At 44.1% G+C, this 26,543-nt stretch overlaps 1 protein-coding gene across 1 annotated transcript in view; it reads left to right on the top strand.

Moving 5' to 3' along the window:
- PAMR1 (peptidase domain containing associated with muscle regeneration 1) overlaps positions 1-16,524 on the top strand; it is a 79,323-nt gene extending 62,799 nt beyond the window's left edge. Inside the window, exons 7-11 of the mRNA XM_019975723.2 lie at positions 7,087-7,299; positions 9,945-10,011; positions 12,289-12,521; positions 13,449-13,741; positions 15,454-16,524. Of these exons, the coding sequence (XP_019831282.1) occupies positions 7,087-7,299; positions 9,945-10,011; positions 12,289-12,521; positions 13,449-13,741; positions 15,454-15,990 (1,343 nt within the window). The 3' untranslated portion in view covers positions 15,991-16,524. The remainder of the gene's footprint in view (positions 1-7,086; positions 7,300-9,944; positions 10,012-12,288; positions 12,522-13,448; positions 13,742-15,453) is intronic.
- Positions 16,525-26,543: the final 10,019 nt, after the last annotated feature.

Raw genomic sequence — 26,543 nt, 5'->3', positions numbered from 1 at the left:
CACCGGGTCTGTGCTAATTGCGTCCTCTTTCCTAATTGTGCCCTTGATCAGTTGGTCTCACTGCATTAACTGTAACACGTGCCCTGGTTAAATGGTAGTCTCTGTGTCAACACATCTGTCTAGTATCACAAGGAGAACACACATGTGATACAACAGATTCCAACAAATCCCAAATGATTATTCTTAGCATAAGCATCTAAAATAGAGCCTGGTTCCATTTCACCCAGGTGTCTGCCTGTAGATTAAGAGGTTATCTTTCAGGCAACACAAAGGCTGAGTTGTATCAACCCAGTTAATCGTACCTGATGGAATCTTTGGTGCAACCCAGACCACCATCAATTGCTATGGTTGGCTAGTATTTTCTGAGACCACCCCCCTACACCTCTTTAAATTATTTAAGGCCCCAGTGATTACCTTTACTTTATTCTCTGGTTAGACCTTCCTATGTTCTGATATAATTTTATAAGCAAAGTTAGACACTAGTCTTTTAGGATGAAATGGTGCTAATGAAAAAAATTATATATGTGTGTCTCCATTCCCCTGAAGACTTGGGGGTTAAGTCTCTGGAAGGCCTCAAACCATTTTTTAATAAGTGCTTACATAAGCACTTATTTTAATAAGGCAGGGGAGGGCCTTGGGTTGTCTGGGTTTAAATGAAAATTTTTCATTAAAATTACAGAAGCACATCTGCCAATACCTGATTCTGCTGGACACAGAGGCGACGCCCATTGAATAGAGGATGCAAGAAAAGTCATCAGTGATACCAACAGCCAACGGCAATTCACAAGCCTTTACAGAAAGACATATTGGGCTTCCAGAAAGACAAGTGGTGGTTGAATTCTTTGGTTCCTAGGGGCTTTTTTCTATGTATTATCTCCAAATTTGAACTTATAGCTTTGAGAAGAAAGGAAAAGACAAATACTCATGAATCTGGTGTATCATATTGAAATTCTAAATTCATTCATAAAAAGGCATTTTGTGAGCAAGGATAGAGTAATATAATGGAACAAGCAGTCTGCTTTCTTGCCACAGCTGGATCTGCCCTCTGAATTTTGTGATCGTTAGGGTGATGGGAAATGGACCGTCTCCCTAAATTAGGAATGAAGAGTATGAACTTCCTTTTGTTATGGTCAGTGTAGTTGATCTGAGCAGAGGGCACGAAGAAGGCGGTGTTACTTGTGTGCACCAAAAAGCTGCTTCTCCTTATAATGTCTCTACAGTATCCTGATATACTTCTTGATGTCTCTATCATCATGTCCATTTTTTATGGTCATGGTCCATAAAACCTTCTGGACCTGGTCATCTTAGCTATTATACCTTATGCTGAGTATGAATCTTAGTGGACCAATCAGGGGAGAAAAGGATATAATTTTATTTGCTTTAAGTCAACTTAAGTCCAACTCTAAGACCCACAATTCAGGCCCATGGGAAGTTCAGTCATTGCTGGGGCCATCTCTGTACCCCAGGGTTGCAAAAGGTCCCTGGCTTTACACAGACAGCAGCAAATCAGTAAGGAGAATCCTTGGATGGTGTATTCTGGGTCCACACTGTTCAGCTTGGGGAAGTCCATGTCTTAAAGCTCCTGTTCCCTTCAGGTCAAAACAGCCCTGCTGATGGAGCCTGGGGGATGGGATGCTGGAGTCTGAGACTATCTGTGAAGGCTGGAGACCCTCTGATGAGATGTGATCTTTCTAGTTGCCCTGCCAGTCATCCTCCCCAAGATCTCCTAGGAGTGCGGAAAGCCAAGCAAGCCCCGTGCCAGGGGTTGACTTAACCACCTCTTGGGCTTCTCATCACTCCCAGGAGTGCTGCCATGGGGAGGCATGATGGGTTCTGATGCCCAGGGCTAAGAAAACAGAACTCCCCAAACCAGGTCCTGAGCCACATTTGGGTCCACATGATTTATTAAAGGGAGTACCTTCAGGATCAACCACTAAGGAAGTTGCAGAAGGAAAATGGGAAAGAGGAACAAGCCAAGCATGAGTGATTTTAACTGAACTCCCAGACTCAGCCCCATCCTGTAAGGTGCTGGGAAGTGTAAACCACACCTTGAAGAACAGGAGTGGGGCCTTTGTGCTTCCGCACCCATCTGTCACTGGCTACAGGCAACCCTGGGGTGAGCATGAAGGGGCCGAAAATCTAGGCATTTTTTAGCTCTTCATTTGGGTGAGATGGTGCCCATGCCCAAGGGCAGTCTGTGAAGGTGGCAGGTGCCAGCTCTCAGCAGCAAAGCACACGTATAGAAGCAGAGCTTGGGAAAGGATAAGAGGAGACCTCGATGGGGCATCAACAGTGATCACTACAAGAGCCCTGCAAAGCTACTGCATCTCCTCTGTAAAGTGGTACCACAGTGAACTGCCTAATACTGCTGTTCTGAAGAGCAAAGAAGACAAGGGAGAGAAGGTCTTTTTAAAAATGTTTATCTGAAACAGTGTTGCAGAGAAGTGCATCCTGAGTACTGCCTTTGCTTACAAGGTAGCATGTAAAGGCATGCTAAACTTAATGTGTTTATATCCCTAGGCTGAGTCCCCAAAGTAATAGGACAATGTGCTATTTATGACTACTTATGGAATATTTTATTTAGCAAAGCAGGAGTTTGATGCTCCTTCACACCAGTGATGCAGATGTTTTAAATTCTCATTTGGCTTTGTGTGAAAACATCCATCCCACCGAGGAGAAATGAAATCAAAAGCTCTTGAAACATCAAATAGGAAAGAATCATGAGTCTGTTCAGTGGGGAGATACAGAGGTTTCTAAACAGAGAACCCACAGGGAGAAAAGAGAGATAGCTTTGAAATCTAACCCTAGGTAGATGCTCTGATGAGATGCAGATGGTCTATGAACCCAACAGGTAGAGGTCTAAACCGGGAGAGAAAAGGATGGATGAGGAAGTCTTAGAATTCTCTTCAAAAGCATCAGAGGAGAAGGTGTAGCTTTGAAAAGCACAGGAAATAAATGAGGGAAGAGAGACTAATGCTCAGTAGATGTTTGATGTAAGAATATAATTTTAAGACTTCATTACACAGGATTAAAATAGATGAATGTAGAGATCATGCTTGGTGTACCCGGAAGTCTGAATCAACACACTGGACCCAGATCTGGAAACTCATTGTATTGCCGAGAGACCAAAAAGTATTGCTTTGTACTTGAAAAGGTCCGATAATTAGATTCCTCTATAGATTTTTCTTTGTGTATGCATTTGAGGAATTGATTTTTAAAGGCAGTTGGATGCTTTGTAAATAAAGGCAAAAAAGGGAAGTAGAGACTATGTGTAGTTTAAATTGCTACTCAAAACCAGACCAACCAGAAAAGTGTTATTATCTTGCTTCGTAGATGAGGAAAACAAGATCTGAAAAGATTAATTTTCCCAGGCCCTAGTTTATTAAGTGGAAGAATGAGTACATTTTGACCTTTATTCTTTCTACCCACACACAGACATTTATTGAATACCTGTGTATTTGAGCCTATAGCTATCTGATCCTGGAGGCTACTATTTTTCCACCAGAGTCTAGTGACAAAACATTTAAATCTGAATTCATGGAACGTGGGATTACACTCTGGTTATGCAGGATGGTAAAGAGATTTGCGGGGGGCAGAGAGGGTCTGGGAGCACACACAAAAAAGGCATGAAGACTTAATGTAGATTTATAGGCTTAGTGGGGGATACCCAAACCATCTCCCTGACACTTTAAAAAATAATAGCTATAGGACAACAACAAAATTATAAAATACAAAATCTTATGGCTACACTTTCTGATTATAAAACTTGAAAAAATAGTAGAAAGAAGCAAGAAACATTCTCAAAATTACAAACCAGAGATACTGACTGCAATTATTTTAAAGTATGCTTTTCCAGTCCTTTTATTCCTTTGGCTGCTTAAATTTTCTTTCTTTGGTTTTGATTTTGAACAGCTTTATACACTATGTCTGTGTGTGATTTTCTTCATACTTATCTGGCTTGGGACCTTGTAAATCTGTAGGTCAGTGTCTTTCATCAGAAAAATGTCAGTTATCTCTTTACATGCTGGTTTTCCTCCATTCTCTCTCTTTTCTTCTGGGATGCCAGTTACATGTATTTATTAACCTTCTTAATATATCTTTACATTTTCCTGTACATTTTTCATCTTTTTGTCTCTTAGGCTTCATACTGAGTCTTTTCTTTGAAGCTATCTTTCAGTTTGTCAGTACCCTTCAGTTGTATCTGATTTGCTATTAAACTCATCCAGTGAATTTTTTACTTTATGTCATTATAACTTATGTGTTCTAGATTTCTCCTTGGGTTACTTTTTAAGGTGAAAGTTTTCTTCCAAAGTCCTCAATTTTATATTTTATTTCCTTGAATATTTTCAGTCTATTTTTAAGTCGTGTCAGACAACTCCATTATCTGAATCCTTTATGAATCTATTTCTAACATCTACATTTCTCTTGAATTTCAGCCACATGGTCTCACCTTCCATTGAACCTTCCCTTGGAAGCATCATCCTGCTCAACCCTGGTCATATTTCATGAGCATAACTTAAAACCAAATGAAAGAGAAGTAGACAAGAAAAGTAGGCATGTGTCTTGATTTCAGACATGTCATGTTAGAAAGGAATATGCATTTAAGAATTATAGAAATGTGGCAGAATTCCTCCACCTTGGGCAGACGTGTTTAGATATCCTGAGTCTGTTGCCCTTTAAATCTTCCTTTAAACCCTTTTCAATGACATGAAGAACCTGGATTGTCATGAGGCTTTATTACCTGGAAGGGCTTGAGAACTCTCCAAGGTTCCTGCCAGTTAAACCCACATGAAATGTAATAGAAATCGGACCCATCTCACACGTAAGAGATCATGAAGTGGAAGCCTAATGGACCGTGAAGGTACTTACTTCTAAGCGGAGAAAAATCCAATGATTAGGCTTACAGGAAAAGTGATTTCTTGTATTCTCACTGAGGCTGACATGGCTAGAGGCTAGTTCATTTTCTTTCTGTTTTCCAGGACAGGCCTTAAATATCACTCAGTCTTTCTTGGCTGTGATCTCTAGCAAGCAAAGTTCAAAATGAATGAGGAGCTACACTTGAATTACACAAGTCATAGCCCTTTGATAGTCTAACTGGTCAAAGATTGAAGTCTCTGCGGGTACCATACAGCTGGTGGGTGGGGACTGTGACCAAGGCAAGAATGTGATCCTGTCTAAGTAGAGAGCTCCGCCCTGCACCAGCTGATTCTTGCCGTGTGAGAATATAGACCCAGGGTTTCCAGAGCTAAATTTTGTCAGAAGCTAGTAACACAGATTTTTATGAGACACTGTCTGATTTTTATGTTGACAACGAATTCCACTCTCTGAAACTTGCAGGTATGACATATGTTTTGGGGATGATTGAAGTCTGTGGGCTCTTCCAGTTGTTTCTGGGCTATGTATTCAGCTTTGACTGAGTCTGTACTATAAGACAGTGGCCCATCAATGAAGCAATATGGAAGGCTCTTTCTGCCTCTTCGTTCCACATCATCCAGGGATTCCTAGAAGTATAAGCACTGGGATTTTTCTGAGTCCACTTGAAGCTTCAAAAAGTACAGTGCCTTCTCTATGCCATTTTGGTATTTTTAAACAACTCACTCAGTGAGATCCCTTTTTAACATTTAAAATGGGACTTTGGCATCAACCACCAGGGAGATCGTGCAGAATGCATAGTCCAAAGCACACAGTGTCATTGAGATCATCTGTCATGTGAGCTATGAGCAATCTTAGAGTACACAAACCAGGAGTTTGACCAGTTTTAGCAACTTTGCCAAATTGCACATAGGAACAATGTATTAATTTTTAGTTCTGAAATATTATAGAAGCGTTATATGAATGGATATTCATTTCTTGCCTGGAGGCAAGCAAGCAGGTTATTTGAAAAGTAACTGGGACACTTAAGGGAAGAAAAGAATGTCCGATGCGTAACTGAGTTGTGTGGAGACTGTTTTATAATGTGCTCAGTTGTGTCTGACTCTGCTACCTCGCCAGACACCTCTGTCCATGGGATTTTTCAGGCAAGAATGCTGGAGTGGGTGGCCATTTCCTGCTCCAGGGGATCTTCCTGGATGAGAGATCAAACGTGTGTCTCCTGTATTGGCAGGCGGATTCTTTACCACTGAGCCACCTGGGAAAGCCCCTGTTTTATAGGGATGAGCCCATATCTTAGAAAAATGATTAAAAAGAGACTAGAGAGCCTGATGGAGTGATTGTTATCTAAACTCAGTAATTAAAGGTTGAATTCTAAGGGGACTTACTCTGTATCCTTAGGCAAGTAATATTCAGTATTGTACCATAATCCATTTGAGAAAAATATATTGTCTAGCTGATCGAATATTTCCAGGATATATCTACTATCCTGTTCAGTGCTCAGGATAGCTTTGTTGATGCCAATTTTACTCTAAGTAGCTGTGCAGTATGAATGAGAGAATGGAGATCTCCTATAATGAGTATTGTTAAATGTTTAGATGGAAAGTTCTATTTGGAGATTAAGGGACTTTGTTGTATCTCTGAATTTATATTGCCTCTAGTGTTTTTTAATTACAACTTTTAACACACCCAGTGTTCTGGCAGATGAAATAGAAAATCTAAATTCATAAATGTACTCTCATTTCTAATCTATTCTACTTTCTGGGTACAACACAAATAGGAAACTGAATAGTGTGGTTTAATTGCCCAAGCTTTAGGGAATGAAGATGATATTACAATACTGAATACCAACAATCCTTGCATACTGAGCATAAAATCTAGGCAAAATGTGTATTTTGTCCAGGCCTGTCCAGATTTCACAATTTGGGAAGCAAATGAATGTGATTACATGAGAGCCTGATGTGCTGTCAAATTTATATATATATATATGGTGTGAAACAGTTCTCAATTTAAGAATAAATTGTTAAAACAAGAAGATATGTCTAATGCATGGATTTTTCTGTTATGCGTTTTCTCTTGGTAATTCCTTTGAGTACCATTGTTAGCAGGCTCCATATCACTGCATTTTTAATTCAATGAGATGTGAAAAGATTCAGTGCTAAAATGGAATGCTTCAGACTGTTAATAACGCTCCTTTTCTTTTCTTTTCACTTTCAGTCCTTGAAGAAAGAAACTGCTCAGACCCTGGGGGGCCAGTCAATGGGTACAAGAAAATTACAGGAGGCCCTGGGCTTATCCATGGGCACTATGCAAAAATCGGCACCGTCCTGACCTTCTTTTGTAACAGCTCCTATGTTCTCAGTGGTAATGAGATGAGAACTTGCCAGCAGAATGGAGAGTGGTCAGGGAAACAGCCAATCTGCATAAAAGGTGACTGGCAAATATTTCTGAAGTCTGTAGAGATAAGTGGAGTTGCTGAACATTTTGGTAGCTCCCATACCTGTTTTTGAAGCCCTGGGAAAAAAAATTGCATCTCTTTTAAGTTCTCACTGAAACCATACATTCTTCTTATTTTGGTGTGTCAAAAACACATCCATAAAACATGTGCTTCTTTTTTAGACCGCCAAAGGACCAGTTTATCCTCATCACAATGTCTTGATGTGATCAAGAAGAGTGATGTAGTTATCAGAGCAGTTTAGAGAGATGACAAGGCTGAGTTTTTTATGTGTAACCCCAAGGATAGAACTGAAACAATTAATATGCATTTATATGACTACATTTATCTACTCTCTGTGCAACATTAAATCAATGCAAGAAATAAAAGACACAATAGACACATCATCCCTGCCAGCCTGTGTGGAGGGAGGTTTGAAATGTTAAAATGTTTAAAAGCATCTTTAAAAGACAATAAACCCTTGAACATTCAAAGGAGAGTTATAGAGCAAATGAGTAGTGTGTATTCTGAGAAATATGAGCTCCAGTTCTCCTGCAGCAGGGAGGACTGGAGCCCCTTTGGGAAGCAGGGAAGGATTTACTGAGATAAAGAGGAGTTGGGATGGTATTCCACTTGGAAGACAAAAAGTGGTATAGGTAGAAGTGAAAGAATCATGGTAAGTAGAAAAAATCAGTCAATCGAATCTGGGAGGTAAATTTTAAAAGGTAGTTTGAGAACAGAACAAATTGGACATTGCATAAGGAAGTTTGGACCTGACTCCATGACAGTAGGCACGTGTAGTTTCTTTTATACATATATCATGTATACATGATATATATATAAATATGCACTTTTATTTATCTACTTTTTATTTGTTTTTGGCTGTGCTAGGTCTTCGTTGCTGTGCGGGCTTTTCTCTAGTTGTGGAGAGCGGAGGCTGCTCTTTGTTGGAGTGGCTTCTTTTGTTGCAGAGGACGGGCTCTAGGGTGGGTAGGCTCAGTAGGTGAGGTTTCCAGGCTCTAGAGCACAGGTTTCCAGGATCAGTAGTTGCAGCACACAGGCTTGGTTACTCCATGGTATGTGGATCTTCCAGGATCAGGGATCAAACCCGTGTCTCCTACATTGGCAGGTGGATTCTTACCACTGAACCAACAGGGAAGCCCCGTAGTTTCTTATCAACTTGATTCACTCGTTGCTCCAAGTCGATAATAGCTCTTTTTGGTGGAAGGACTGAGCAAGTAACACACACACACACACACACACAACTAACTGGTTGTTTCCTGAAGAAAAGCATGTCCGTGGCCTAGATTATCCAGATGATTGCTTCAGTCCTCCACTTTGCCTTCTGAGTGTTTGTCAACAACCTGAATCATGGGAAAAGGAATGAAAGAGGAAGGCTGTGAAAGGAAGACTTTAGACTTTAGCCAGGAGAGACCTTCATCCCCAGCAGCACAGACTATGAGTCTTGATTTCATTAGGTATGGAAATGGTGTTACCTATGTCCTTGGAGATTTTTTTGTCAACCCTTCTCTTACAAATTAATACAACTAGAGTTCCCTAGGTTGCTAATTAGACAAATGTTGGCTGCTTGATTGGGAAAGTGAGATGGGAAGGATTCCTTTTCACTTGTGAAGAAAGAGAGACTTCAACAAAATTAAACCAGGCTTTGAGTTGCCCTCAAAGGATCATTAGAAGCCTTAATTGCAGAGAAAGGACCTGGAGGAATCAGTTACTCAAGACTTATTGTTGGTTGACACTGCTGTTCAGTTTTAAATGAGAACCTTGTGATTTCCTATCTTGGGCTACATTTTAGAACCTTGCCCTTGGCTTTTATTCCATATTGATCCAGTTTGCTAATACTATTTACGTAAATGGATAATTCTATTAACTACTATTGCTTCATATCACTGGGCTTCCTTGGTGGCTCAGACAGGAAAGAATCTGCCCTGCAATGCAGGAGACTCGGGTTTGATCCCTGGGTTGTGAAGATCCCCTGGAGGAGGGCATAGCAACCCACTCCAGTATTCTTCCCTGGAGAAGTCCATGGGCAGAAGAGCCTGGTGGGCTATAGTCTATGGGGTCACAAAGAGTCGGACACAACTGAGCGACTAATCCTTTCACACTTTCATATCACCTGGGTGGAGCAGCTCTGCAGACGTTCTTATTCTACTTGGTTTCTTCAAAGGGGGATGCCATTTTATTAATAAATGAAACTCAGCATGCTCTGTTTTTTAAAAAATTCATTTATTTATTTTGGGCCATGCTGGGTCTCAGTTGCACTCGTGGGCTTCTCATTGGGGTGGCTTCGCTTGTTATAGAGTACAGACTGTAGAGCATGGGCTCAGTATCTGTGGCTCACAGCCTTAGTTGCCCTGCAGCATGTGAGATCTTCCTGGATGAGGGACCGGACCTGGCTCTCCTTCATTGGCAGGTGGATTCTTAACCACTGGACCGCCAGGGAAGTCTCTCAGGATGCTCTTTTGCTAAGCGAGCTGTTCGTGCTTGGCTGACACGTCTCACTTCTGAGAGCCTGGGGAATGTGCACTGGTGTCCAGAGAGGGTGGTCAGGTATGAATCTGAATTCATGGTGTGAACAGTTAGTATGGAAAAGGATTATGCAGCTTTAACTTTTTCTTTCTAGCCTGCCGAGAACCAAAGATCTCAGACCTGGTGAGACGGAAAGTTCTTCCAATGCAGGTTCAGTCAAGGTGAGGTTGAAACACCTGAACTCTGCTTTAAAGGCAAATGACCATTCCTTTCTCCACCCCCTTTCCCTACTTGTGTTTGGCCAAAGACAGTCTGAGGTTTCTTAGGGACACTCCGTGTTGACTTGCCAGGAAAGAAAAGGGCCTGTTAGATGGAGGCTTATTAGCTAGCTGCCTTTAGCCAAGAGGTAGCAACTGTTGGAATATGTACAGGTTTCACTGGATCGTGGGAAAGTCAGTGGCTGGTGGGAAGCCAGACTTTAAGATGGCCTTTGAGGAGCTGGATTTTAATACTTGAGTCCTTCTAAAATGACTGCGTATTTATCATGCAGCTTTTAGGGAGATGGCATTCCTACCAAACACAGTCAGTCATGGCTTAGGAAGATGTCCTTGGTAGTGATCAATCAGATAAAGCAGGCTGGTGGAGCTAGGAACCAGAGATGAATGACTAGCCCCTGATGAAGGATGTGAAGCCTCGGGGCGGGAGGCGGGGTTGGGCGGGGAGCCCACCTAGTCTTTCTCCTGGAAAGACAGAGGTGGGGACCCCTGGTGGCAAGCTAGGGAAGTTGCTTCCCCTGGATTTCAACGAGGCTTAATGCTTGGCTTCCTTCAGTTCCCTACTCAGTTTTTACCTGGCAGAGAGACCCTCCATGACCGTCCTTTAAAAAGGATAGCACCCTTGCCTCCACCCTGACTGCTGAGCTGACTTCTTTACCCAGTATTCTCTGACCTTTACAGATATCTCCAATTTGCACCTGGGCATCCATCTTCACCTATTGTCCTACTGACATTTGCTTGTTTATTTGTTCAATTTCTGTCTCCTCACAACCCACCAAAAAATTGTGAAAGTTACGCGTGCAAGAACATTTTCTGTTTAGTTCATGCTGAACTTCTAGTACCTAGAATAGCGCCTGCCGCATAGTGGACACCCCCAAAATAGTGAATGAGTGAATGGCTGGATTGGATGGACGGGTTCAAGTGCTGTTTCCGTCATCTCTCTTTAGTGCTGGCTATTCTTGGGCAGATTCCTAAATTTGCAGAGACTTTAGTTTCCTCTTTTCAAAAATAAGGGCAATCACACTAACGTTTGCCTCTAGGAATTGTTAAGGATTAAATGCAAGGCAAATATCTCCCTGGAAGATTCATTGCTGGAGCAAGGATATGACGGTCTTCAGCAGACAGGCTCATCCAGGAACCCCCAAAGGCAATGCAAAGCTTCAGTGGCCAAAACCTGAGCTTGTTTGCAAGTACAAGAGCCCCCTGAGCTACAGAGCTGGTTCTAAATATGAGCTAAAGATTTGTAGAATGGAATCAATGTAGGTGGAATATTTGCTCTGAGCAAAGCATTGTACAGACACGTGAAACATTTCTTACAATGGTATTCTCACCGGGGTGAGAATCGTGACTGCCCAGTGCTGTCTGGGGTCCTGTCTTGGCTTCCTGTGTGCCCTTCAGCATCCCCACCTACCTCTCTGGGCTTCCTTTCTCCATGCATTAAACAGGGATGAAAACATTGATTCCTAAAGGAAATCTAACTTGTCAGTTAATAGTCATTATGCACTGATATAAAATGAGCATAAGCTGTGTAGTATGCATACCTCTCTCCCAAGAACCCCAGAGTGGCCTCTGGGGCTTCAACTTCAGGGCTCATTTAAAAGGCCTTTTCACATTTGCACACAGCGCTTCTTATTTCTCCCAATCAATGCGCTCTGAGAGAAGGTTCTATTCTCTGAGGTGGACTAATTATATCCGTTAATTGCTAAATCAAGCCACTGTATCAACACAGTTTAGTTCGAGTCAATTCCTTATATTGCTCCATTATGATAATGGTTAGAGCAGAGCAGTCACTTGGATTTCTTTCCTTGAAATTAACTTCTTTTCTTGTTTAATTTCACAATTAATTTGTGTGTGTGTGTGTGTGCATGTATAGCGTACCTTTGGAAAGCAGCTATTATGTCAGATATTATGCTCTTTGGTTAAAACCCTGGGTAGCTGGAGGCATGCCAGAAATGGAAATGGAGGAATAAATAAAAGGTTGAAGTGTGCAAGAAAATCTGCTCAGTGGTAGAAGAGATATGTGTGTGTGTGAGAAAGAGACAGAGACAGAGAGGGGTGAGGGGTGAAAGGGAGAGCAAATCACCCACACACAGAGGATGAGATAGCTGTTGTTTTCTTCCTTCGTAACTGAACATCTTCGTGGAGCTTGGCATGGATGCTAAAAGGGCTGTAATGACTGTCTCCTGCCCTCCTCTCTCTCCGGGCCCCTCTGCCATGATGCAGGGAGACGCCATTACATCAGCTATACTCATCAGCCTTCAGCAAGCAGAAACTGCAGGACGCCCCTACCAAGAAGCCAGTCCTTCCCTTTGGAGACCTGCCGCCTGGGTACCAACATCTGCACACCCAGCTCCAGTACGAGTGCATCTCACCCTTCTATCGCCGCCTGGGCAGCAGCCGGAGGACGTGTCTAAGGACTGGGAAGTGGAGTGGCCGTGCCCCATCCTGCATCCCTAGTGAGTCAAGGCTTGTCCTTGCACTAAAACAGCTTGCATCTCTCATGGCTGCCTATGAAAAGCCCCTGACCCTGTTGAAGACTTCTGGGGAAAAAATCCTGGTCCAAAAGAATAGTCCTCTAATACTTTCCCCCAGCTTGGTGAAGTCTGAAATTCCACAGTTAGAGTTTCCTTCCTTTGGCTTAAACTTATTTGGAGAGATGATTAAATCTTAGATGAATTTTTGAGGAAGAGGGGGCATGCTTTCTTGTGGATGATTTTATCATATTTACTTGGAGAAAAGGGACAGAACAGTCATTAAACACCACGTGGGGAAGGGATTAAAAGTGCCAGAGAACTTCTAGTTATGTCATATTGGTTACCTGAGCCCCCGTTTTCATCCTGATCACCCAATGGGATTAATTACGTTATTGTTCATAAGTAATGAGGTATCAGTTACTTACAGGTTATGTAATAATGATTACTGAGGTAATACATGGAAATGTCTGGAGTGGGCTTTTGCACATACTAAGCTACTACCCCATCCTTTTTTGTCAGAGGAGAAGAGCAGTAGTCACGATATTTTGAATCTGTTTATATACATTATACATCATCTCATCCACTCTCTGCAAGAACCTAGGAGACAGTTGTGATTACAGTATCCATTTTGCAGGCAGGAAGACTGAGGCTCTAAGAGATTAGGCAACTTACACAGTAAGTGCCTGGGATGGTAAGACTCCCAGTTATAACCCTCGACTTTATAGTCAAGCATGTTAAGGTGGTTGATTAGTATTTAAAGGAAAAAAAACAAAACAGGTTAGATGCTCTGTGGTCTTGACACCCGTAGGGCCCACCTTTCCAGATATATGCTCTGTTGGTTGATTGACACATTCCCCTGTGGATGGGAAGGTCTGAGTTTATCTCACTGAGCTGGTGCTTTCTCCGTAGTTTGTGGGAAAACCGAGAACGTCTCTGCTCCGAAGACCCAGGGCACGCGCTGGCCGTGGCAGGCTGCCATCTACAGGAGGGCCGGCGGGGTGCACGGGGGTGGTCTGCACAAGGACGCCTGGTTTCTGGTGTGCAGTGGTGCCCTGGTCAACGAGCGCACCGTGGTGGTGGCTGCCCACTGCGTCACTGACCTGGGCAGGGTCACCGTGATCAAGACGGCAGACCTCAAAGTCGTCCTGGGGAAATTCTACAGGGATGACGACCGGGATGAGAAGAGCATCCAGAGCTTGCGGGTGAGACAGGGCTGCAGACTAGAAGTCTGGTTTATTTCTCGGCAGCTCCCAGCACCGGGCGAGCAGTTATTCTGTCAGTCTGTCACCTTGACATCCAGTCCAGAGCCTGGAAAGATTAGGCACATGCATTCTCAGTTGCTCAGTACTGTCAGACTCTTTGCAACCCCATGGACTGTAGTCCACCAGGTACCTCTGTCCATGGAATTCTCCAGGCAAGCAGACTGGAGTGGGTTGCCCTGCCCTCCTGCAAGGGATCTTCCTGACCCAGAGATTGAACCCCTGTCTTTTGCATCTCCTGCATTGGCAAGCAGATTCTTTACCAACTGTGCCACCTAGAAGCCTAATCTTTCATGATTGGCAGATACTAGAAAGGGGCATCTAGAAAGACTATGCAGTCTTTCCCCCCAAAAAAAAATTTTTTTAAATAAGATAATAAAAAATATCTTCTATCATTGGGGTCATTGAAAGGTAACCAACCACCTATTATGTTTAGGACATGGTGCTAGGTAGACTGTGAGGACATAGAGACTCAATAAATTTCTAATATTATTTTCTTTCCCTACCTACCTCCCTCCTTCTGTACCATCCACCCTCTCATGCAATCTAGCTCATCCACCTGTCCATCCATCCATCCATTGTTGAGCTCCCACAGCATGCCATTCATTGGGAATACACACAGAACTGAACAAGGCATGATTTTTGCCCTGAAGAGTCCACAGGCTAGGGGATGAGACAGACCAGTATATTGTGACTAATCCAGCACAATAGAATCCCTGGGTAAATGAGCTCAGATATAGAACAAGTCTATAAAAATGTTATAGCGTATCATAGATTTAAGCTCCAGGGGGCCCCATCAAAGAGGGTGATGAGCAAGAATGGGGATAATCAGGGGAGGCTTGGTGGAAAAGTCCCGTGGACCATCCTAGGTGTAGCTCTAACTTACTGGCTTGACGGTAAATGAAATGTTTACAGTGGACCAGAGGCTGCCACCTGGTAGCCTGTAGAAGTTTGTGTTTTGGTAGTGCTACTGTATATTTTTTTAATCAGTTATTTCCCAACATTCAGAGAAGGCAAAGGCACCCCACTCCAGTACTCTTGCCTGGAAATCCCATGGACAGAGGAGCCTGGTAAGCTGCAGTCCATGGGGTTGCTAAGAGTCGGACATGACTGAGCAACTTCACTTTCACTTTTCACTTTTATGCATTGGAGAAGGAAATGGCAACTCATTCTAGTGTTCTTGCCTGGAGAAACCCAGGGACGGCAGAGCCTGGTGGGCTGCCATCTATGGGGTTGCACAGAGTCGGACACGACTGAAGCAACTTAGCAGCAGCAGCAGCCAGCATTTAAAAACCAAGAGGTTTCAGCCAGAGGTCTGGAGTCTACTCTCTGGCAAAATGAGCATCTCTGCATGGCAGTGGTCAGCTGAGCAGAGTGGTGTGCCTCTTTCCCTGGGGTATGCACCCCCGTCCTTCGAAGCCTCGCATGTCCACTCCACTTATTTAAAAACCACCTGCCAGCCCTGGTAGGCATTTCAGTTTGCGACCCTGGAAACAGAGCAATTGCTTTCTGTGATCCATTGAGTGAAGTGTATCCGAATAATTGCAGCTGGCTCTCAGACATTTTCTCTCAATAATTTAGCCCGGGGCTTGCCTGTTGCCGTCACCGTGGAGTCGGCCACTCACCACTGCTATCCATTCTCTTTACCTTCGTAGATTTCTGCAATCATCCTCCATCCCAACTACGACCCCATCCTGCTGGATATGGATATTGCCATCCTGAAGCTCCTGGACAAGGCTCGCATGAGCACCCGCGTCCAGCCCATCTGCCTGGCGGCCCCTCGGGATCTCAGCACCTCCTTCCAGGAGTCCCGCATCACCGTGGCTGGCTGGAACGTCCTGGCGGACTCCAGGAGCCCCGGCTACAAGGATGACACGCTGCGCTCGGGGGTGGTGAGGGTGGCGGACTCGCTGCTGTGTGAGGAGCAGCACGAGGCGCAGGGGATCCCGGTGAGTGTCACGGACAGCATGTTCTGTGCCGGCCGGGACCCCACGGCCCCTTCTGACATCTGCACAGCTGAGACAGGGGGCATCGCGGCTGTGTCCTTCCCGGGCCGGGCATCCCCGGAGCCCCGCTGGCACCTGGTGGGGCTGGTCAGCTGGAGCTATGACAAGACGTGCAGCCACAGCCTCTCCACAGCCTTCACCAAAGTGCTGCCTTTTAAAGACTGGATCGAGAGAAACATGAAGTGAGCCACAGGCCCAGGGAGGAGTGTTTCTGTGCAGCCGTCCGTGTACATGTCAGCCAGGGCAGTATGGACCCAGAGTGGGATTCTGCCCGTGAATTTCGCTGTGCCCGGGCTTCTGATTTCAAAACCAGTGGAGGGCGAGTTGAGCTTACTTTCTGGTAGGCCACTGCCTCCCTGACTGCTGGGGTCCTCTGGAAGATTCCCATGCTGCTTACAAGAACTCAGTTTCTTCCAAAGAGACTATGTAAGTGGCAAAGAAATTCACCCCATTCTACCAACCCAGTGGGCTTCCCCTCCCGCCTTTTGGGGATGGACCAGATGCCATGGTCAGCTCTGGTCAAGAGGAGGTCAAGATCGGATTCATCAGGTCTCTTCCAAGGCTCCAACCAGACTGACTTCCAAAGAGCCACCAATGGGCCAGCCCCAGACAGCGAGCCTGGCTGTGGCATTGGCCATATCACAGAGTGGTCCTTTTCCTTCCCAGTCACCTGTACATACTTTAATAAAACCAGGGTTGGCTTCTGACCCACAGAACACATGTCCTATGGCTCTGATTCCTGCCTGCAGCCTTTTTTGAGCTACATATGTTGGGACCGGTGGCTGGGGGAAGCCTTTTAATGAATCATCATTTCCAAATAACGCATATAGCAAAGCCAGTGCCATCTTTTCAATGCCAGTGCTTGCAGTTTGCTGTTCATGGGGTAGGAGAGAAAGGGGACGGGCACCATCAGATAAGGCACAAGCAGAGGAAAATACCAGGGACTTGACAATTTCTAGTGTCCCCTCTGGTTCTCATGTTCTACATTCAAGCACAAGACCCTGGTTTAAATCTCCAGAAATCTCTAGGACGTATTTTCATAGCATCTGAATTGGAATCACCTATTTATTCACACTTGATTGAGATATGCCAAGAACCCGCTACTTCATTCTTCTCTATAACTTACACAACTTTCCTTTCCAGCCCCACGCCTGACTCCCACTGCATAGCAGAGGAAAAAGAAGAAAAGAATGCAATCCAGTCCCTGAAGGGGTCTTTTCAGGAACATTCTCTTTTTGGGGTGACTCACTGTCTTATCCTTTCTCCCCAGCTTTCACCAGATTCCTCCCTGTCCCAGATGGTGCCATGGAGGCGTAAGTGACTTTGAGCCCTGGGACACTGGAGGACTCCTGAGTTTCTGCAGGCTCTTGGGTGTGTGTGGTATTACTTTCTCATTCCTGGGCGTCTGGGGGACATTGGTGCTCAGGTCTGTAACGAGTGTAACTTGTGCGGAGTTCTCTGCTTCCCTGGGACTCTGCGGTCCTCTGCGCTCACTTGGCTGCTCTTTGGGTCTGGCTTGCACTGATACTCCTGAGATCCAGGGGGACTCTGTCTTGACACTGGTTTGTTAGGGTTACTCAGCCTCCTGGCCACAGTGGCAGCCTTCTTGGGAGGCTCCCCAGCTGACCTTTCACTGACCTCCTCTTCCTCCCATGGAACATCTAGGTCTTTTGTGGAACCTAGATGTTGTGGAACATCTAGGTCTTTTCTGTACCTCCTGAGGCCTGAAAGCCCAAGGTTGGTGCAGGATGCCTGGGGACAGTCCCATCCTACAGACCCCAACAGAAACTCTTCCCTCCCTTATCAGTGAGAACTTCGACCCCAAGAACTTTAGCCCCAAGGCAGGATGCCACATCTGTCCCCCAACCTGCATTCCCATCTCTGTGTCTTTGCATCATTCCCTGAGCCAGCAGAGAATTTCTGGTACTTTCTCTCTTGGTTAGGCTTCCTTGAGGCTTTCCATAAGTCAGGCTCCTCACCCCCCGCCTTTCAATCACTCCCTCCATCCTCTCGGTTTAATCTGAGAGCAATGTATTGGTTATCGACTTCTGAGGAACAACCATCCAACATGTAATAGGTTAAGCTGGACTGTTGGATTTGACAAACATTTATCAGGTTACTCAAAAGGTTTTTTCCTTGCTGTTTTTAAGCCTAGAAAGTTTAGATCTCAAGAGGTGTAATGGTAGTCAGATCAAAAAGATCTAAATTCCTCTCTTTCTACTTATTTTGAGTGATCTTGGGCAGGTCACCTAATGTCACCTGCGTCAGTTCGTCATTTATTAGGTTGGCATGCTGAAGTCTGTCTTTTGCGGTAGCTGTGACGGTTCAGTGAGCTACTGTGTAAAGCAGTGAATGTAGTACCTGATACACAGCTCAGTGCCTTTAAACCCTGGCAGGGGCAGGGCTGTCCAGCTGGGCACAGCTCCACAAAGCCTTCATATCCACCACTTCTCACCTGGGCGTCCATGCTTACACCTTCCATTCTTTCACGCTGGTCTGACTCCTCCCCTGCATTAACACGTTCCCTAGTTTCTTGACACTCTGTTTACTCTTTAGTGTCATTTTCTATCTTTGCCTCACCGCTCAGATTTGGTTCTCGATACATCATCTCTGCTATGACTTTGTTCCCTTTAGAAGCTGAGTCTGGCCCCCAGGCCGGGTGACACCGCCTGTGGCTGCTTAGTTAATAATATCCTCATGGCCACTTGCCACTCTCCCTAGATCTTCCTGCCCCAGAACTGCTCTCACTACGAGCACTCAACCACGCTAATCAGGACGAGGGAGTCAGATACAAGCCTGTCCCTGGACCATACCTGGCACTGGAGGAATCTTATCTGTCTCTCTTTGTCATGTGGTCCTTACATCCTAGGGATAGAATGCCAAGGATGAGGGATCTCTTCTTAGCTGGAAGTCTGGAGTGCGTATCAGTCAGGGATTTTTCAGAACTTATAAGGTCCATGTAGCATAAGGGATTACAATGACCACAGACAATTATGGGGACTGGTGGCAAAGTCTCCTTGAGGTTGTGGCCTTTGCATCCAGTGTTGGACTTGAATTCAAGTGGCCAGCAGTTGTGAAGGAAAGTTAGATGTGAAACTGGAAGAGCAAGAATGAGCTGGAATCCACAAAACATCGAAAGTCATGTCTGTCTCTGCTGTCCCCAACCTCAATGATTTGAGTGACCTGCACCCCCACACACCTAGTCCAGGAGACTCAGAGAAGCTGGAAGAGGATTTCCAGCAGGTACGGGAGGGCTGTGGGCCAGGGTGCTGTTCCGCCCCAGAAAGGTGAACGAGGCAACCGTTGTGTATGAACTGCCAAGGTGCGCGATGCTCTTACCAACTTCCAGAGCGTGGAGACAGCTGTAGCTTTACTCTCCTTTTAAAATCTCATGTTAAGTTCTCTGGTGCCCACTCTAACCTGGAGCCACATAGGGAAGGGGATTCTGCAAACATAGTTGCAGCCCCTCTCTAAGTCGACAAGGAACAAAAGTCATCACAAATCATTGCAAGAAATATTAATGTGGTTGTTGACTGGGGATGCCTTTGTGGAGAGCTGGTGAAGGCTTCTGTTTCATCCAGATTAGTTTGGCTCTAATTTCTTTTGTAGTGGCTTTTTGTTTTGTTTTGTTTTAGACATGTGCAACCCCCAACATCTGACATTCTATCAGTGAAGCCTTGGTGTCTAGGAGCTGGCCTGGCACTCACTTCAAAGCTATGGTGTTCTCCTGCAGAAGATCAATTATTTCACAGCATGCTGGTATCAGTCAAGATCCTTCTGTGACTGTGATGGATCAAGGCAGACACAAGGCTGCTTTATATCTTGTCAGTGAAGAGGCAAAAGCAAGGTCATTATACAAACTAAAAAATACAAATGGTCCCCCTCTCGTGGTTGAGAGCAGTGACTGTCTTTACTTCTTCACCAATTACAGTGTTAACCTCTATTTTTCCTTCCTCCTAGATAAGATTTATAAAGATAGCCAATAATAGAATTACCTCTATTTAACTGATAGCATCCAATCCACAAGAAAGCCCCACTTCCCTGGGACTTGCTCAAAATCACCTAATAGAAGCCCAAATCCTAGAATAAGTTCTTTCTAAAACTCTTTTATTTTTTAATTAAATTTTCTTATTGTTCTGGGTCTTCATTGCCGCTCGGGAGCTTTCTCTAGTTGTCATGTGACATGTGGGATCTTAGTTCCCTGACCAGGAATGGAACCCAGGTCCCCTGCATTGGGAGGTGGATTCTTAACTGGATTCTTAACCACTGGTCCACCAGGGAATTCCCTCTAATACTCGCTTGATGATGTACATTCTCTTGCATTTCGAAGAGCAATAAATCCATCTTGTTCAACTAGGATTGGCCAGGTTTAACATCAAGTGGACTTTCAAGAATTACTGAGTAGTCACCCACACTGCTTTATTTTACTTAAACTCCAGCGGGAATTGAGAGGAAGGGGCAATCCAAATAAGCAATATTTTTATTCACAGGGTAGTTAGAACTTCAAATTGAGTCTTGAGTGTAGGTGGAAAGAAAGTGTAGGATATTCTAAGTACAGAAAATGCTTGGAAAGTACATAGGATTAAACATGGAGCGGGGGCTGGCTTAGAGAAGGGCCAATTCTCTTTTTTTAAATTAATTTATTTATTTTTGGCTACACTGGGTCTTCGTTGCTGTGCACAGGCTTTTCTCTAATTGCAATGAGCTGGGGCTGCTCTTCATTTTGGTGCATGGGCTTCTCATTGTGGTGGCTTCTCTTGCTGCAGAGCATGGGCTCTAGGCACCTGGGCTTCAGTATTTGCAGTGCATGGGCTCAGTATTACAGCTGCAGCTTGTAGGTTTCAGAGAGCAGGCTCAGTAGTTGTGACGCACGGGCTTAGTTGCTCCATGGCATGCAGAATCTTCCAGGACCAGGGATCGAACCCATGTCCCCTGCACTGGCAGGCGGGTTCTTATCCACTGTGCCACCAGGGAAGTTTGGGAAGAGCCAATTCTTTCCTATCACGAATTCTTTATTACAGTGACAGGCCAGGTTGGCCAGCCAGCACCAGTCAAGGTAAGGCCAGCTGGTGGTAGCTCTCAAAAGCTAGGATCAAGAATTTGGCTTCTTATTGCCCATTTGCAAACATTCAAGCCCATGTTGATGTCTCCAGGAGAGTGAAAGGACAGAAGTGGAATTCTAGAAAGACCCATCAGGCTGGCTATGCTAGATAGAGGCAATGGTTAAAAGACCCAGCCTGAGTTCAAGTTCCCAGCTCTGTCACTTACATGCTGTGGCCCTGAGCATGACATTCAATCTCGGTCCTACTGTTGCTCTATCCACAAATGGGAGTGAAATGATATGGGGATTCGGGGAGTTAACATGACTGTGACTGAAGTGTGTAGAACAGCATCTGCCCTGTGCTCAGTCTCTCAGTTGTGTCCGACTCTTTGTGACCCATGGACTGTAGCCTGGCAGGAACCTCTGTTCACGGGGATTCTCCAGGCAAGACCGCATCTGACCTACTGCACTCTGTAGATACTGGCCACCGTTACGACGGTTGCTGTTTCATTGCTGTTCTTCAAAGAGGAGACTGGAGATGGAGAAACCAGTTATGAGTGACCTTATAGGGGTGGAGAGAGGAGGAGAGGATTTAGAATGCTGTTGAAGTACAAGCATGTGGAAAGAGGTTTGGCAATCTGTGGAATGAGGTTGAAAACAGGAAAGGGTGGGCAGAAATAAATGAGGTTTCAGGTTAAAAGATGGAGAAGGAAATGGCACCCCACTCCAGTACTCTTGCCTGGAAAATCCCATGGACAGAGAAGCCTGGTAAGCTACAGTCCATGAGGTTGCAAAGTGTCAGACATGACTGAGCAACTTCACTTCACTTCACTTCACTTCAGGTTAAAAGAACCAACAGGGTTGAGAGCAAAAAGCAATGGGACTAGAGACTTGCCTGGTGGCCTAGCATCTAAGACTCCGTGCTCCCAGTGCAGGGGGCCCAGGTTTCATCCCTGGTCAGGGAACTAGATCCCATATGCCTGCAACTAAAGATCCTGTGTGCAACAGTCAAAAACAAACAAACAAACAAACAAAAAGCAATAGGACTTTGTAAGTGGGAGTAGTCTGGATAAATTTCTAAGAAAAAGTGTCAGAGCTTGCACCAGTTTTTTACACATTTCCCTGTCTGCATGTGTGTGTGTATATATGTGTTTGGTGGGAGTTCAGGAGCATACAGGATGGACTTAATAAAAAGGATCAGGTACAGCTAGACAAGTAGGAAATTTGCAGCCCTCTCACTGAGTCCTCACCAGCATAATACTTGTTGTTTTTTGGAGTTATGGCTGTGGAGTTTGAATATTAATCTTTACAGTTCTTTGGGATTTTCATGCCTCCAAATTCATCATCTACTCATAACTTACTAGGGCTTCCACATTTGCCTCCTCTATTGGGAGTTGGTGATGGACAGGGAGGCCTGGCGTGCCTGCAATTCATGGGGTTGCAAAGAGTCGGACATAACTGAGTGACTGAACTGAACTGAACTGATTGGAATATTAGTCTATAAAATCTCTTCCATCATGAATTCAATCAGAGATTGTGAGTTCATTGATTTTTCTACCTATCATTCATCCATCCACAAAAATTGAGTGTTAAGGATTGAAATACTAAAGGTGGACAACATAAGCTTGGTGCTTGCCCTTAATCTGATAGTCCCAGAAATACATGAATAATCAGAAATCATGATGAATACTGGGAAGAAAATACAGAGTATTGTAAAATTGTAGAACAAAGGTTGCTGATTTAACCTGGATGGGGCAGGATAAAAGGTTTGCCTCCCTGAGAATGTGATGATTGATCTGGGAAGAGGTCGACTATTGGATGGAGGATGGGGAGAGGGGAAGAACATTTCAGGCAGAGATGAGCATGTGCAGAGATGTTGAGAGAAGGGCTTTTGGCATATATAGAGAACTTCCAGAGACCCAGTAAAGCTTCAGAGGAAAGCATGAGGAAGGGAGAGGTGTGACGGGAGGCTGGAAATGTAGTTTTGGTGTGTATGGCCACCCAGGGAGCTGGGAGCACCACACTCTATATGTCAAACTCCATGAACTCCAAGAATGTGCGCTAGGAACTATTAGTGAGGCCATCAACTCATCACTTATAGCCTTTGGCTTTGACCTTGAGTTTTTCTGTTATCCTTCTAACCTGGTTATGAATGAAGACCTTGAGTCTCCCAGCAATGACACAATTGCATCACGTTCTAGAAAAGATCTTAAATGAGGATGAGGGGAGTTAAAAAAAGACCGAAAGTCAGTGCAAGAGGCAAAGAAGTGAGACACTTATAGCTTCACTCCTGCCTTAGTTTTTACTCTTTCTTTAGTATCCTGTGAAAATGTTGAGTGAAATACTTTTTGGATCCCTAGGGCTTGGGGAAGTTTATCTTTTTAGGGCTGTTGGAAAGATGAGAACATTTTGGAGTGATTTGGTAGCCATTTGTGGTCTCTTTTTGCTTTTCTTGGCAGGAGGACCTGCTTTCCCTGGCAGGACTCTGCCGGATGTGCTGTTGAGGCCCAGCATTTTAAGAAGACTGTCTCAATGGCTGAGGTTTTTAGGGATCACTTCACGTTTGTATTCCAGTTCACCAAGTGTTTATCCAGAGGCTTGTGGACCAGGCACGATAGAGGGTTTTGTCAACAAAGAAAAAAAAGAGTCAGTAGATAAAATTAGGGAATAGCTTTCTTGGGTGACAAATAATATTAGAGATTGAATTCTCAGAGGAAACAAAAAACAGTGTTATGTATCTGAACTTATGGTTTCTAGGAAAAGATAACTCCAAACAAAAGAGAAAGAAAGAATGTTATTAATCCTTGTTTCAAAAGGGGGACAGGATGCTACAAATAAAAGTAGGTGCTAATAAATAAAACCTCCAAGTGAATTGGGACTCTCCTAATTTGCTGTTATTCCCCAAAGGCATAGTTTAGCCTCTGATTTAAAAAAATGTCACTGAATCTGTAACTTCAACTAAGAAGTCAGTTACATGGTTGCTGTCTCTCTCTCTCTTGATAAAGAAAATAACTTTATGAGAAAAATATTTTGGGATTTGATAACAAAGCCCCTCTCAGAATTACCAAGTTATTTCATAAAAAAAAAAGTGAATATAGAAAATAGAACCATAATAACATCACTGGATTTCTGGGGTCACAGAAGCCTAGCTTGGGTCCTTGGTTTGATCCTTTAGCCTAATCATTTAGCATTTAACCCCAGTAAGCTGTGTCAAGCAACAAAATCCTCTCCTGAAGGTTAAAAAACCCCTCTCTCCATCATTTTGCCCATCATAAAGATGTCCCTGCTGAATGCCATCCTAGCAGAACAAAGCGAAGTGAGAGATGTATAAGCAGCATTCTTTGCCATGATTAGAAGAGATGGGGGCGGGGCGGGGGAGATAGAAATGAAAATACCAGCAATAACTCTTGAGAAGCATTTCTACTTTACACTGGGATCAAGCTACTAAAAAAGAGACAGTTACTCTAATTCAAAATTGTGTGGTTTTTATGGTGGACATAAAGAATTTGCACCAACCCTGACATTTTGTCTCAAGTTATCTCCTAGAAGAAGATGCTGACACACAGGAATGATGAACCAGGGACTCACAATTCATCATTTCCCCTGTGTCCTTACGTCTTTCATCTGTGCTGAGTAAATGGAGTGAATTCACGCTCCTTCTGTTAGAATTCATCAGGCAATAAGTGTGGCTAACAAATGCTTCAGTCTTCCTGAGCCTTCTACTTAATGAGGTGGTTTCTGCCTGAAGAATGGATTATATTTAGACCAAGTTCTCAGTCTGAATTGAGATTTCTCTGAAGTGACATCTCGTTTCTCATCAGTATAGAGAGTCAGGTAAAAATAGAACTCCCTTACTTCCTTTTTGCTAATGCGTGTTAACAAGAAAAGAGTGAATGAACCTAACTTGAATCTTACTGCTCTGAACACCTGTGGGAGGGGTAATTCTCTTTCTCTTCTATTCAGTGACCACAGTGGACAAACAGTACTATAGGCAGGCTCATCTGCAGCTGTACTGTGTGGTTGGATCTGACGCACTACCGCCATTATCACTCCAGAGTGACGACAGCGTGACAGGCAGGAGGCTGACATAATAAAGATGACAATAGCCACCACTGTATGCCAGAAACTGTGACATCACCTCCTTTAGTTCTCCTCCAAGCACAGCGGGTGGGGTCATTACTAGTCCCATCAGTGCCCAGAAGGTTAAGTGACTCACTCATGTTCATTCAAAATGCAAAGGGGGGAGATGGATTCCATCTGAAGCTCACAACTCCAAACATGATTGAAATGAGTGGTTCCCAGGTCAGTGTAATTCTGAAAGTGAAATTTGCTCAGTCTTGTCTGACTCTTTGTGACCCAATGGGTTATATAGTCCATGGAATTCTCCAGGCCAGAATACTAGAGTGGGTAGCCTTTCCCTTCTCCAGGGGATATTCCCAACCCAGGGCTCAAACCCAAGTCTCCCTCATTGAAGGTGGATTCTTTACCAGTTGAGCCATAAGAGAAGCCCAAGCATACTGGAGTGGATAGCCTATCCCATCTCCAGTGGATCTTTCCAACCCAGGAATCAAACCAGGGTCTCCTGCATTGCAGGTGGATTCTTTACCAACTGAGCTATCAGGTAAGCCAATTCTGAAGGCCATGTTATAACTTCTGTGGATGCCACCGTCACTTTCTTAAGACAATGACCTGTGGCTGCTGCTATGAAGATTTTCCTCCCACCAGTTATCACCCTAAACTCCCTTCTCTTTCTACAATCTTTTCATTTTCAAGTTAAGTTTCAGGCTTCTCTAATGTCTCTCTTCGATGCTTTCAGCTTCGGAGCCAATGCTGTGCAAGAATATCACCTTCTAAAATAGAATATTATACAAGGATTTTCATTCATGATTTTCATTCATCCTAAAAATAGCTCACAGTTCTGAAAAATTAGCATACTCATTTCAATTGTCTTGATGAAAGGGCCTCCAACATCCTCTCTGTTTTATTTCTTTCTTAAAAACCTCACGGTGTCTAACTTGTAGCCTAAGTGATCGGACCAAAGTTTCAAAAGACAGATCCAGACATGCTGCTGTTTCTCTGGGTCACTTTCTTCTGATAAACTCTGGACATTGAAACATTTCTCCTCTGTTGTCATCATGATGGGGAAATGGGCTTATTTAATGGCCTTTTATGGAAAAGCAGTGTAAGACTTTTTTCTTTCTTTTCTATATTAGGAGTCGCCCTCCCGCCCTGTGCAGCATCAGAGATGCAATAACCAATCTCAGGCGATCCAAAGGAAAACCAAGACAGGGAATGAATTCCTTAGAAGAATAAATAAGAGAAGGCAAAGCCTTTATCCCTTCTTTGGTCCAACTAAGCTCCTAAAAGTACTGGAGAAGAACACTGAGAATTATAGGATTTAGGATTGGAACCTTTGAGGCCATCTGGTGATTTGTTCCATGGTATTAAACGTACCACCTTCTCATTTCTAGCAAATGGCCTGACTGGGTCCTCTCTGCTAGAAGATCCTCCATGATGGAGAGGGTGTTGCATGGGGGTGAACTGTTCCAATAGTGATGTCATTATTATTACTATAGGTTGCATAGAAGAGAGATTAAAAGCAAGATTCTGCAGAAAGACTGCTTGTACTCAAACACCAGTCTTGGCCCCCCTTATTCCATCGGTCCTGTAGGTTCATTCTCTGACTGTCTCCATTCTG

The sequence above is a fragment of the Bos indicus genome, chromosome 15 (genome assembly GCF_029378745.1).
Source record: "Bos indicus isolate NIAB-ARS_2022 breed Sahiwal x Tharparkar chromosome 15, NIAB-ARS_B.indTharparkar_mat_pri_1.0, whole genome shotgun sequence".
NCBI lineage: Eukaryota > Metazoa > Chordata > Mammalia > Artiodactyla > Bovidae > Bos > Bos indicus.
This window is presented reverse-complemented; position numbering and strand designations above follow the sequence as displayed.